The sequence below is a fragment of the Talpa europaea genome (assembly GCF_964194135.1).
Source record: "Talpa europaea genome assembly, chromosome: 16".
In the NCBI taxonomy this organism is placed as follows: Eukaryota; Metazoa; Chordata; class Mammalia; order Eulipotyphla; family Talpidae; genus Talpa; species Talpa europaea.
Genome location: NC_140084.1, coordinates 41682035 through 41696004, shown reverse-complemented (window position 1 = coordinate 41696004; position 13970 = coordinate 41682035). Strand labels below are relative to the sequence as shown.

General features: G+C 60.0%; 1 protein-coding gene across 1 annotated transcript; it reads right to left on the bottom strand.

The window, feature by feature from the left end:
- Nucleotides 1-2986: 2986 nt before the first annotated feature.
- Nucleotides 2987-11393, bottom strand: PLEKHG2 (pleckstrin homology and RhoGEF domain containing G2; the record flags this gene model as incomplete). Its single annotated transcript, XM_084256914.1, has 16 exons — nt 2987-3046; nt 5593-5769; nt 5965-5981; nt 6250-6294; nt 6389-6490; nt 6893-6926; nt 7282-7368; nt 7451-7543; nt 7960-8160; nt 8372-8509; nt 8812-8962; nt 9167-9213; nt 9335-9401; nt 10102-10202; nt 10279-10547; nt 11285-11393. 16 exons carry the CDS (start codon nt 11391-11393, stop codon nt 2987-2989), a joined length of 1698 nt encoding a protein of 565 aa, XP_084113040.1.
- Nucleotides 11394-13970: the final 2577 nt, after the last annotated feature.

The following is a 13970-nucleotide window of genomic DNA, read 5'->3' as shown; positions in this document are numbered from 1 at the left end:
GGTTGAGGACAGTTCTGGGGAGGCACAAATCAAGTGCTGCTTCCAGATGGACAGTGGGGGATGGGTGGGGGATTACTGGAGCACCATGTAGGGGCCAGTCCAGTCCTTGAACAGACCTCCACGACCTCATGTGAGGCTGGTAGCAGGAGGGGGCTCAAGTAACGGATGACAAACGGCCTAGTGGCAGAATAAACCAGCTCATCGCACTTTACCTTGGAGCTGGTGTTAACTGGGTTCAGCTGGCATTTATCTCAGCCTCCCAGAGGTGGCCGAGAAGACTGGGCTGCCTGTTGGAGCGCTGTGGTTCTAAGGACTGAGCTGACCACTGACAAGCTGACCACTGACAAGCTGGCAACAGCACAAAAGTTCCTGGGAGGCTCCTCTGCTGGGGGCAGAGGTAGGAAGTGGGCTGGGAATTCTGGGGCAGGAACCTGGAGGAGGGCTGAGGCTGGCCTGGTGCCCGAGGCTTTTCCACAGGGTCCAAAGACCCCCTTGTTGTACTCCTGGCCTCCTTCCCAGATGCACAGCTGGGATGCATCTGGAGAGGCAGAAAGGGCTTGCCTTCCCTGCTCCAGGCCTTGCAGCAGACAGCCCCCCTCCTCCCTCCCTGCCGCCTCCTCGAATACCGGGAATTCCGGCGCCCTGCTGGAAACCCAGACCAGGCTGGGAACTTTCCTTCAGCTGGGAATGTGCAGCTGGGAGGTGGAGGAGGGGAGGGCAGGCTTCAGTCCTGACCGTGGGGAGGCTGCAGTGGAGCAGGCCTAGGAGGCCCACTCAGCCCGGGCCCTGGGGCACCGCACAGTGTAATCACTCAAACCCAGAGGTAAGTGGCTCCCATTGATTGAGCCAGGCCTCATCCTGGCTACCTGACTCTGCTAACCTTTAGTTCCCTAAAGCCCTGGGAGAAGCAGGCTGCCAATCCCACCTGCAGGGGGCAGTGTTCCCTGCTGTACCCCCACTGAGGACCTAGCACAAGACCTAACACAAGACCAAGAGAACTCTGGCTTCCGTGAGGCTGGAGTCTAGTTCCAGCTCTGGCCCTTCTACATTAGGGCTAAGGGCCCTAATCCCTTAGCTTCTCCGTGCCTCAGTTTCCCCAGCTCTAACCCCCCCCCCCATTTGCCTTTTAGGGCTGTTATGAAGATGCTGCATTGAGTTCACACAAAGTGACTAATGCCTGTGGTATGCACTCAGTACCCAATAAATCTGGGGCTTTTTTGCTGTTGTTGGCCGACTGTTAAAACTTCAGATTCCTAGGCTCCTGCCCTGGAGACTGATTCAGTAGACCGATTCGGAAACCGGGCCCTGTGATTTTAGCAACGCCCCCAGTGAGTCAGAGGTTCAGACACTTGACAGTGAGAGGTTACTACTCACTGAATCTTCCCGATCCCAGGTGGCAGGTACTGTTCTCACTTTACAGATGACAAGACCCAGTCTCAGGGAGGTAACACACCAGGTAACTAGAAAATTCAGGCGTTGAGTTCAGCCATGACACTGGTGCCTCAGACAATTCTAGGGAAGATTAAATAAGACAATGCACTAAAAGCACGAGAGGTTTTTGATGAAAGCAGCTCATGTTACCGACGCTAACGGTGTCTCTCATGGGGGGTTACCACTGCTGGGAGGGGGCAGAAGAATCCTAATATAAAGGCCTTCTGTCTCTACAACCTGAATTCTTTTTTGGGGGGGTGGGAGGAGGAGCACAGTGAAGCACTGTAGAGGCCCCAAACTAGAAAGGCAATAAAGGGATCAGATGTATGTGAGTGGGCACTGAATTGGAATATTCATGAGGGTGGGGGTGGGGAGTGGTTACCAAGAGAACTTTGCTAAGTCCCAAACCCAATCTGCCCTGGTGTTAGAACTGTTCTGTAGTATCGAGACCCCCCCCAAAAAAAGGACCTCCCTGGTGGTGCAAGGGGTTAAGCACAACACTGTGAGGCTATCTGCAGTCTCTGCAGCATGAGTTCGATCCCTGGCGCAGCAGACCTCTCCTGTCTCTCCTGCTGCTCCGCTTAGCAGTGTATTTTAGTCAGTCTGCCTGTTCCTCACTCTGGTGAATCCTCTCACCCCCCCCCACCCCCGGCCTGTACCCCAGTTCTTGTGTACATAAAGAAATAAACCTTTTAAAAAAAAAGGCCCAGAAAAAAACAACTGAGGATGGGTCCCGAGCTATTCAAATGGTTGGCTGATCATCCACCATGTGCTCTGGGTGGGTGAGTGGGGAGATGGCCCAGTGAAGAGGCTGATGATTGGATGAACAGGCAGAGACAGAACATGGAGGGCTGGATAGACAGGGCTGGATGGAGAAGATGGACAGGTGGGATAATGGATGAGCGGACTGATGGAAGAAGGGAGGCTGGGTGAGGAGCAGGAAGGTGGACGGATGACGAAAAGGACAGAGATGGTTAAATACAACAAGGCGTATGGGTGGGACGATTGACTGGAAGACAGATTGGGAGACAGACAGCTGGGTGGACAGAAGTAAAGGTGGCTGGGCAGCTGATAACTGGCCAGGGAGGGACAGATAAGCTGAATAAACTGCCAAAAGAATGGGGACCTACGGTTCTACTCGAAACAAAACACGTTAACTTTCCTGGTTAGCATCAAGCACTATAAATCCTCTGAAGCCACACACCGAATTATACTGCGCCCATCCACTACGTTTTAAAAATGAGAGTCCCCCAATTTCCAGCACCACTGATTCAAGCTGCCAGACCTTCCCGTTCGTCTTCCGCCACTCCCCACTGTCTCCGCAATGGGAAATGACACGTAATTTCTCGGTATTAATAAAATATTAATGACATCCCCATTCCCCATCCTGGCGGCATTTAAGGAATAAGGGTCCTTTACCAAAGCAGATTCCAGGAGTTGCAAAGCTGCAGCAATTTTTAGACCCGTGGTCAGTGCCTGGACTTCTGGGTGAAGTTCTGAGGGTCTGTGGCATCTGGTTACAGTCCTTGCTTTCCAAGAAACCCGACATCCTGGTTCACATGTGGAAGGGGGTCGCATCGGGAGCCCCCTGGGCCCGGCGAAGGCCCACAGATTCCTGGGAGGGGGCCAAGAGAGCAGGATGGTTCAAGCGGACCTGGGCCTTGGCTGGCCGAAGCCGCCCCCCGCCCCCTACCTGGATGTTGACTGTGGTGGCGTAGCTGAGCCGCCGGGCTGGGGCCGGAGGGGGCTGGGGTTGGGGTGGTGGTGAAGGTGCCCGTGATGTGGGGGCAGAGGAGGACCAGGGGCCGCGGGAGGCCAGGGGGGCGTCTCCCCCAGCCCCTTGCCGCCTCGCCAGGCTCTGGCTGATATACGAGGCTGCCAGGTACCTCGAGAGGGCAGCAGCATTGGGGCCCAGGAGCTGACGGGTGGGAAGCGGGGGACTATGAGGTGGGGTCAAGTCTGAAGACTCTGACCTGGCAACACGTGTGACCGAGTGGCCTGCTGGCTTGGACACAACCACGGCGGTGTGACCTTGGAGGGGGAACGGGCCCTGGGGGTCCTGAGAGACTCCTTGCTCAGGCACAGGTGTGGCAGCCACAGCATGGATGTCTGCAAGGCCCTGCTCCTGCAGCAAAGGTGCAGCAGGGGTGGCCTGGAGGTACGTGAGGCCTCTCTCCTCGGGCAAAGGTGAGAGGGCTGGAACCCGGATGTCCGTGAGGTCTTGCGGCTGGGGCAAAGGCACAGCAGCTGGAACCTGACCATCTGGCAGGTCTGGGGGCAAAGATGGCGGTGTGCTGGCTATGATCTGACAGTTCAGGTGGCCTCCGTGCGCAAGTGAAGGTGAGGTACCCAGAACCCGAGTGTTGGGGGGCTCTTGTTGCAGGGGCGGTGAGCTGTTAGTTGGGATCAGATGGTCCAGGCTGCTTCCAGGCCCAAGCAGAGGCTTCGTGTGGGGCTTGCAGACCTTGGCCGGAAACTGAACATCTTCGCAGCCTTCTGGCTCAGTTTGTTGGGTGCTGGCTGGGCTCTGGCTGTCTAGGTGGCCATGCTGCTGGGGCACAGGAGTGGTGGCTACAACGAGGGCGGCAGAACCACTTTCCGGCTTGGGCGAAGCTGGTGTGGCCGGAACCTGGATGTCCACGGGGGAGCCTCGCTCAGGAAAAATGGTGGCCGACGGGTCCAAGCCGTGACCATGCTCGGGCAGGGGACTGGGATCTGGATCGTGGACTGGCAGGTGGCCTTCTTGATCAGGCAAAGTGGAAAGAGCTGGAACGTGGATGTCTGGCGGGTCTTCCCACTCCGGCAAAGATGTGGGGGCTGGAACCGGGATGTTCCAGAGGCTGCCTTGCTCAGGCAAGGGGGGAGCAGCTGGAACTGGGATGCCCGGATGATCTGGCTCCGGTAAACGTGAAACATGCAGACCCTGGCCATCCACGCGTTCTGCCTGCTTAGACAGAGGTGTAGCAGCTTGCACTCGGGCAGCAGGGCCCAGGGGGACTGATTCCTGGGTACAGGTCAATGGGAAGGCCAGCTCACATACCAGCACGTGTCCAAAGGCAGGCAGGGGCCCTGTGTGCAAAGAAAGGAGAGGGAGTCAGAACTGGTGCCCCACCGTTGGGCCCTCTGCAAACCACACGTCTGTACTTTACCTGGCTCGGCCTGCTCACAGGGCTGGCAGGGGGGCAGCTGGGGCTGGGCCAGAGCCCGTGGCCGGCGGCGGGGGGCATTGGTCGAGGCCCGGGTCTCGGCCCGCTGCATCTGCTGGATCCGCTCGCTGTAAAGTCGGGCCAACTCTCGCACTCGGGATGCTGCCCTCTCCGAACTCTGGGCTCCGGCCTTCCCGCTCCTGCTGCCTTCTCCCAGATCAGAATCTTCTAGGATGAGCAGGGGCTCTGGGAAACCTGGCCGGGCCAGCTGACCCTGCTCCAAAGCCTGCCAGGCGCTCCGAATTTCTGAGCAAGAACGGAATTCCAGCTCCTCAGGGAATCCCTGATCTCGGGTGACACCCGGGGGCTGGAAATCTGGAAATGATACCCCTTCTTCCTCCTCCTCCTCCTGTCCTGCTCTGCTTCCTAAAGGGGGCGCTCCCAGCTTTCCAGAACTGCTTCCAGGGAACAGTTCTCTCCTGGGGTCCAGAGCCTCATCTGGCCCCTGCAGAGGCCCCTGTAGCCAGGAGTCCCTGGGCAGGGCGGGAGCACTGCAGAGGCCAGGAATGTCAGGAACACTGCCTATGGCTGGAAGGCAGGGTATTTCAAAAACACTGGGAATGTCGGAGAGACTGGGAAGGTGGGGAATTTGGGGAATTTCAGGAAGGTTGGGCACATCAGGAATTGTGGGAAGGCCGGGAATGTCGGGCATTTCAGCTGCACTAGAACCGTCAAGGCCCTCGAGGACATGGAGCGGAGACGGCCCCCGTTCGTCCACCTCCTTCTCCTCCTCTTCCTCTTCCGAAGAGTCCCGGCTGGGCAGGGCTTGGAATGCGAGGGTTTCGCGGTGGCCTGGCATCTGGGCGTCTCCGGGGAACTTGGGAATGTCGCAGGGGGGTGGCTGGAGTGAGCACTGGGAAAATGCCAGGGGTCTCGGCGTGGGTGGGCCCACCTGCCCCCGCGCTGTGCCCAGGCCGAGCGCCCCAAGGACACGGTGATGGGATACTCGACTCACCCCCGGATCCCGGAGGCCTCTTTGGTTCAGCAGTTCCAGGATTTCTTCAGTGATTGAGGTCCCAGAAGGCTCCAGCGTGGGGGGTCCAGTGTCCTCCAGGTCCTCCGGGGGGCCAGGGGCTGGAACTGGTGACTGAGGCTCTAAGGGGGGGTAGAGCTCCCCCTCACTGCCAGCATGCTATGAATAAGGAACGAGGAAGTGAAGGCCCGGACTGCCCACCCTCGCCCCTTTCTCCCAGGCCCAGCCCCTCAGATGGAGAAACCCAATGCCAGGCCCGCTTCTTATTCAGATGTGGGACTCTGAACTCAAGCTCCCTCCTCCCTCAGACCCAGAGGTCCAGGGCCACAGAACCTGCCCCACGGTTTCTCTTACCTTAAGTCTGGGCTTAGCTGGGGGTGGAGAGATGAGAGCGAGAAAAGAGAGAGAGGTGGAGGCAAGTGTTACTCCTGTAACAGACGAGCTGCCGTTACCCCTCCCCCGTGCATGCCCATGGGGAGAGACAGCCACAAAGACAGACCAGGTTGGGCCGGGGTGTCACTTACAGTTTTGGGGAAGCACGACAAAAGGGTCTTTCACAGGCTCTGGGGGGAGGACACAGTGATGTCAGGGCCCAGCTCCCCCGAGACCTCTGGGTCGCCCCTGGTGCTGGGTACTCACCCGACTGTCTGCGGCTACGGCGGGTGGCAGGGCCTGGAGACGGTGCTGCAGGAGACAAGTCAGAACCCCTTCATGAGGCCCGCTCTAGGCTCCCGGAGGAAGGAGGGGGTGCCAGAACACAAGGCCCCATCTCCTTTACCTGTGTTCCTCCGTCCAGGAGTAAAACTCCTAGCATCTCGAGGTTGGGGAGACCCAAGTGGGGGTGTCAGGGGCTCTGGGGCATTTTTACTTTTAGGAGCACCTGCAGGGAAAGACTTGGTGATAATAAGCTACTTTTATTTATTTATTTAACTTTTTTTTTTTTTTTTAAAGACTTATTTATTTTACTTATACAAGCACTGGACACAGTCAGAAGTGCGGGCAGGTGAGAGAATTCACCAGAGCCAGAGTGGGGAGCAGAGCAGGCAGAAGGACCGAGGTACACTGCTGAGGGGAGCAGCGGGTGGCAGGAGAGGTCTGCGCGCCATGCGGGACCCTCCTCTGGTGGCCAGGGAGCAGCCGGGGATCGAACCCGTGCCGCAGAGGCTGCGGGCAGCTTCAAAACCCAGCACTCAACCGCTTCGCCACCGGGGAGGCCCTAAGCTACTTTTACACGGAAGTAATTCCTCTACACGCTATCCTCCAACCCCAGGCCCCAACTCACTGTGCAGGCTGTTTTCAAGGAGAACTTGTTTTGCCTGGAAGAGATGAGCATGGGAGTTGAGAGGGCAGGTCGGCACCCCAGTCACCGTCCCACAAATGGCTGCTGCTACAGGTCAGGTGCTTTATATGGTTGATGATAATAAACCCTCACACCCTATGAAATTGGTGCTATTATTCTTCCAGAAGAAAAAACTGAGGCCAGAGAGATTAAGTTACCTACCCAAAGTCAGAAAGCAGGGACATGGCAAAGCTGGGATTCAAACCCAAGTCTCACTTTAAGTATCCTATGTCCCAGTCTGACACGGCACTTAGGGTCTCTCCAGTGCAATAGGGGGTGTGCAGGGCTGTCTCCAGCATTCCCAGGGCCCCCAGCTATGGCAGGAGCTGTACCTTGGCAGGAAAGGAGGCAGGATGGTTCTCAGAGAAGAGGCGCTGGAGATAGTGAATCCACAGCCTCTTCTCTTCTTGGTTCTTGGCCTGGGGGTGGGTGAGGTTGGAGCTGGAGCCAGGTTTGAGGTCTGGGGGGAAGCCCCGCCCACCAGCCCTACCCTGTGCTCACCTGCAGCAGGTGCCTGTGCTTGGGTATGGTCAGATCAGACACCTTGAACCCTAGAGGGTCTCGAGGATTCTCACTCACGCTCAGGTTACAGCACTGGATGAGAAGTGAGTGGGTTGGGGGAGAAGAGAGCAGAGCCCTTAGGCTCAGCTATGTATCCCTGTATATATCTGGGTGTCCCTCCCGCTAGAAAAATGGGCCCCACAAGTTGCAGGGTGGAGCCCTTTCCCTCTGCTGACTTCCCACCAGGCTGGGCTCAACTCTAACCACCAGTCCCTCCCCACCCTGGTGGGAAAATCCAGGCCCTGCCCCCCCCAACCCCCGCTGGCTCCACCCCTTCTCATTAAACCTTGCTTCTGTCCTCGGATTCAAGAAAACCTAAACCCATTTAAGGGGGTCCTTGCAGACACCGCCGACCCCCAGCCACCCCTCCACGTATACAGGTACAGGTGCGTAGAATAGATCTTGCAGGTAACATTCTGCCCCATCCCCATCCCCATCCCCGAACTCACAAAGATGTGGCCCTTGTAGGTGTATTCGGGGCCCCGGCGCTTGGCCACCAGCAGCATCCGTGAGAAGAGGAAGAGCAGCCGCTCACCCCCGCGGAGTCGGGGGCCGCCACCTCCACCACCTCGGAACGCACCCTCCAGCACCAGCTCCCCAAAAGCGCTGAGCTCCGGGCCAGCCCAGCCGCCTAGCCGCCGCTGCACTTCCTGCAGGAAGGACCCCAGCAGGCACATCGGGCACAGAGCAAGACAGGTGGGAGGCATGGGGCGGGTGTGTGTGTGTGTCAGTAACCAGGCACTGTCCACGCACCCCTTTCAAGGCTCTCTCTCTGAAGTACTGACGGCCCACCCCACCCCCACCAGGAAGGCCCTGTGCCCGCTCCCTCCAGCCAGCCAGCCCCAGCCCACCCGGGGTCACCTGCAGGCGCGCAGCATGCTCCTGCTTGCGCTTCATGTCGTTGATGTACCAGGCGACCGCTGTCATGGACACGATGGCCTCCTCTACCATCTCACGGCCCCCGGTGCCCGGGCCCTCTGCCCAGTGCTTGCCTAACTCCTGCCAGTCAGTCACCAGGCACCCAGGCCGAGGATGGGGAGGAAGAACAATAAAGAGACAGAAAAGCACAATGGTGAGGCAGAAACGGAGACAAGAAACGAAGCAACAGGCAGAGATGCAAACCAGCCGGTGCTGACCCCCACCCTCAGCAGTACCCGACCCCAAGCCTGGCCCACTTCTGGAGACCAGATGCCTCTCCGGGCCTTGCCCTGCCTGTGGTGGGTCCACCCTCCACATGCGCCACCAGGTGACCGATGGGCAGGACCCTGCCTTCCCCACGCACCCCCGGGGCTGCGGCTGACCTGCAGCAGCAGATGGTACTTGAGGATACGCTGGACGGGTTTCAGCAGGAAGCTCTGCAGGGGCAGTGAGTGCTGGAGCTGGGCCTGGCGCTTCTGCAGCCACAGTGCTGCTGGCGGGGACAGGGAGAGCTCCCGGAGGAGGGCCAGGGAGCTGGGGGCACAGCACCGGTCAGGGGCACTGGCAGCTCCGGTGGGCACGACTGGGCGGGGAAGGGTTGGGTTTGGGGAGGGTCAGGGGTAGGTTCGGGAGGAGTGAGTTACTGTCCCAGTCTGGCAGGAGTTAGGTGGGTTGGGGAAGGAGGAGACAGGCTGGGATGTCAGCTCGTGGGCACGGCCGGGGTGCCGTGCCCCTCACCTCGGGTAGTTCATGCAGTACCAGGTGTAGATGTCAAAATCCTCACTCTGCAAGTGAGACGGGAGTCAGGGGAACCTCCCCATGAAGTCCCTCCTGCCTAGCACAGGCCAACTCCCCTCCCTTACCCAACCCCGCCCTGGGCAGGGTGACCCCTTCGATCTGACTCACCCTCTGCACGAAGCACTCAGCAATGCCCCCCGCGCTGCTGCTGCCCTCCAGGTCCTCCAGGAGCTCACTTTGGGGGAAAAGGGGAAGGGTGAGGACGGCCGGGCCCCACAGGCCCCCAGGGTAGGATCCCAGGGGGCAGATATCCCAGTCCTTGGAACTGGCAGCTTGGTGGCTGCGAGGCGCTCAAGCGGGGGTCTCTGATCGCTATGTGGAAGATGGCAACCTGCTCACACCTTGTCCTTGGACAGCTGAGATCTCATCACAGCTGGCGTGAGTCTGAGGGCCTTGGCTGCACGACCCAGCCAGGTATCAAAACTCTCGAAGCAGCGACGATCTTAAGATCCTACAATCTTATCTTGACTCCCAGGCCTCCCGCGGTATCTTAAGACCTCGTGGAGACAGCCGGAGAGGTGGTGAACCCCGGACCCTGGCGCCCTCCGCACTAGAGGGCCATCCATGCTGGTCTGTCAGGGACTCGGTTTTCCCAGGACAGGTGGGTTGCACAAAAGTTTGTTCGCGCGGTCCTCGGGTTCATCAAGGTCCAAGACCTGACAGCCCTCGGATCCTATCCTGATGCCTGGCCTGCCCCAGTATTTGGACTTCATCCGGGTCCTCGGGCTCCCCAGCATCATGATCCCTGCCCAGTGTCACCCAACTCCAGGTACCTGCCTGGATGGAGCACTGTGGCGCCCCAAGGTTTGAGTCGGGACATTGCCTGCCTCCCACCCCCAACAGTCAGCGCCCCTGCCATCCAATTAGCCTCTGACCTGCTGAAGTCATAGATGTCCTCGATGTTGGCAAACAGCGTGCCCACCTGCTCCGCACTCAGTCCCAGGACCCCACCATCCAGCAAAGGGCCCAGGTAGTCCTGTGGGGATGACAGGGGTTACAGGGGGAGAGGGACTGGTCTGGATTCCCAGTTCGCTCAGGCGCCCCAGCCTCACCTCCACAATGCTGCGGAGGTCCCGGACATAGGCCCGCTCTGTCTCCACAATTTCACGGGCTACACGCTCCAGCCTCGAGGGTTTCGCCGAACTCTGGGTCCCCACGGGTGACAGATGCAGGCGAATGGGGGGCCCTGGAAGGGGCTCTGGCCTGGAGGCTGAGCAGGCCGGGGTGGGCCCTGGGGCCGGGTCCCCCTCAGAGCCCACCGTGCTCAGGGATGTGGAGCTCCCAGAACCTCGGGGGGAGGCCATGGCAGGGGTAGTGGGGGCTGCTGCGGGTGTGGAGTAGGAGGTCAGTGGGTCTCTCCAACTGGGGGAGTGCTCTCAGCCCCCACACTCATTCACACCTGGTCAACATCTTCCCCAATGCGCTGCGTTGATCCAATCCTGTCCTCTCCCATCAGGCTCCTCTCAGCTTTTGGCCTCTAATCCACCTCGATGCATCAGCCTGGGAGATCTTTATCAATTTGTCCATCTGACTGTTACTCCCCTGAGTATAAGCCCTTTGTGCCCTCAGGAAGAGTCTAGAGGCCCCTGTGCAACAATGCCAGTAGACACGGTCCAGTGGCTTCTTCCCCCAGCCCATTCTAGAGTGAATGCCCCTCGACTTTTTTCAGTCACTTAAATAAGCAAAGCAGCCTCCTCTCCCCTCTGTGTCTTTGCACACACTGTTCCCTATGTGCGGACCAGTTTTCCTTTCCTTTTCCAGCTCACTCCTCAGCATCTTTCATTTCGCAGCAGATATGTCCCCTCCTCCAGGAAGCCTTCCTTGACCTCCCAGACTGGGTTCCCACTGTCCCCTGGGCTTTCCCTATTCTAGTCCTGAGCACTCTGCTCTGGCACCCCCCTCTCAGGACAGTCAACTTCTGGGGTAGTCTCCCCCACCAAATTTGGAGTTCTGGGGGGGAACATCTGGGCTATGTGGATCATCCAACCTTGCCAGCATCGCCCAGCCTCAAAAGGAGGGGAATGTCCAGCAGGCCCCACCCCTCCCGTGCAAGCTCACCTGTGCGAATGTCACACCCAGCAGCACAGTCACACACTTCACCTCCGCGGGCACGCCCAAGGCTGGGGCTGGCTTTGCACTGGCTCCGTCCGAGGGCTCCCTCGGGCATGACTGGAGGGCTCCTCGGCGGTCTGCAAAGACTCCGGGCTTGGGTATCAGGACCCTTCACAGATCGGGGGCCGAGAATTAGAAGTGTGGGCTAGGTCTAGGGAGGACCCCCCGCCCCCGAGTTGCTGAGGAAGGAGACAGGAGCAAAGTGACGGAAAAGGGGAGCCGGAGGACGAAAGAGAACGTAGAGGAAGGGACGGGAAGGCCGAGACAAAGAGTGGCGAGCGCCCGAGCGCAGAAGCCGGGCGTCTGGTCCGTCCGGGGCCGGAGGCGCAGGAGCCTGGGAACGCTCGGTCTCCGCTGGAAAGAGGGTGAGGGGCAGGGCTGGGAAAAGCCGTGGGCGGGAGGCCGCGGGGTCCCAGGGGAGGGCGGAGGAGGCTGGGGGACCGGATGCCAGGGTCCCGCGGCAGGCGCCCTCCCCCGCCGAGGGCTGCGAGTTGGGGCGCTGGCCCCGAGCCCTAGGCGCCCCGCTCCGACCCGCCCCTCCCTCCGAGACCCGCTCGCGGTCCAGGTCCGCGGCGCCCCAGGCGCCCCTCAACCCACCGGCCCCGGGCTCCCGCCGCGCCTCGGCTGGCCCCCCGCCGGCACGCCCCCTCATTGTTCAGCGCGGCGGCGCCGCCCCCTCCCCCAGCCCGAGGGGCCCCTAGTTTCCCTCCTCACCTCCCAGGGAGCCTCCAGCCCCGGTCGAGGCAGCCGGGTCTCTACTCGACTTTAGCTCGACCCCCGGGGAGGCGCGGAGCCGGGACTCGGGGCGCTACAGGTCAGGGGCGTGAACTTCGGGGCTCCGAGGTGCCGGGAGCCAGAATCTGGGGTCTGTCGAAGCATGGGGTACAGCGGTCGGAATTTCTGGGTCCTCTTAATGGGGAGTGCTGCTCCCGCGTCTCAATGTGGAAACTGGGGGCCGGAGTTCTCGAGTCTTCCCGAGAGGGCCGTGGGGGGCCGGACTCGACTCCCGCTAACTCGGGGGGCAGGGGCGAACTACCTCCAGAAGGGAGCGCAGGGCAGCCCCGAATTCCCGGACCCCTCGAGGCGGTGGGCACCTCGGCCCTAAACCAACGGGCTCGGGCACCAGGAGTCCGCGCTCCAGGTTCCTCCGCCCCGGGAGTCTTCCCGCGACTTTCTGGGGGCCCCCGGGGGGTCTCCGGTCTGGGGTGCCGATTTCCTCAAAGCTGGTTTCTTCGAGCTGGAGGCGCTCGGCTTTCAGGGTCTCCGGGGCCGAAGCCCCAGACTCCCGGCTCCTCCAGGAGGGGGCGCAGGGCACCTGGATATCTGGGGTCCGCTCGCTTGGACTTCGGGTCTCTCAGAACGGGGTGCGGAAGTTCGGGACGCCGCAGACCGCGCCTGCGGGCCTCCGTGGCCCCGGGGTGGGCAGCTCCGGGGTCCCGCGGCGCCACAGCCGCGGCGGGCGAGTCTGGTCCCAGCTGAGGGGCGGGGGGCGGGCGCCTGGGGCTTCCCCTCCCCCTCCCAGCCGCCCCGGCTCACATCCTGTTCCCGCCCGCGGGGGGGAGGGGCCGCCTTCCGGCCGCCCGCCAGCGAGGGGTTAAGACCCCGCCCACCCCGCCCCGCCGGGATTTGAATATTCATGAGGGCGGGGCCCAGGCTGGCGACGCCGCCAACATTCCACATGCCTCGTGGACTTTTCCCTTTTGCAGCGGGAGCCGCGGAGCCGTGAGAATCCGGAACTCGTAGCGCACTTTCCCCCGCTGACCAACCACAAGGTTGCTGCTCGCATATGTAATGGGAGGCGGGGCTGTCCGGCGGGGGTCACGTGGTCAGAAATGACTGAAGGATCCCGCGGCGCAAGGGTGCGGCCGGAGCTCCAGTGGCGCAATCGGTTAGCGCGCGGTACTTATATGGCAGTGCGGGCGGAGCGATGCCGAGGTTGTGAGTTCGATCCTCACCTGGAGCACTCTTTTCTCTCCTTGGTAGTCAGCTGTATACCAATCCGTAATTTTAATAATCGTCCAAAACCTCTACATCACTTAGAAGAATGAACATTTCGATTTTCGGGCCAGAAAGACTCGTGGAGCAGGCGGCGGCCGCCTAGAGAGTTGTGCTGTGGGAAGGTGCTGTTTCCGTCCAGGCCGCCAGGGGGTAGCATCGCTTCTAAGATGCCTGGACGTTCTAGTTGGGTCTGCAAATCTCAGTTTAAGACTTCCGTAGGTGTGTGGACTAGCCCCACTGTGTAGGTACCGCACAGCCTCTTTCTGCGTCTTGCTCAGGCTTGGAGTCCCCTCCCTCCAATTTTATTGCGATACAATTACCGTATCAATATGTTAGGCCAAGGTGCACAACATGATTTGTGTGTATTTTGAAAAATGATTACTACAATGTTAGTATCCATGATCTCACGAAGTTACTGATCTTTTTTCTTATGCGCCTTGAGGTTTTTTTTTTTTTTTTTAAGGTTTATTTATTTATTTATACAAGCACCGGGTACAGTCAGAAGCGCGGGAGGGTGAGAGGATTCACCAGAGCGGGGAACAGGACAGGCAGACCGACGAAGTACACTGCTGAGGGGAGCAGCGGGCGCGGCAGGAGAGGTCTGTCGCACCATGTGGGACCCTTGCCCGGCAGC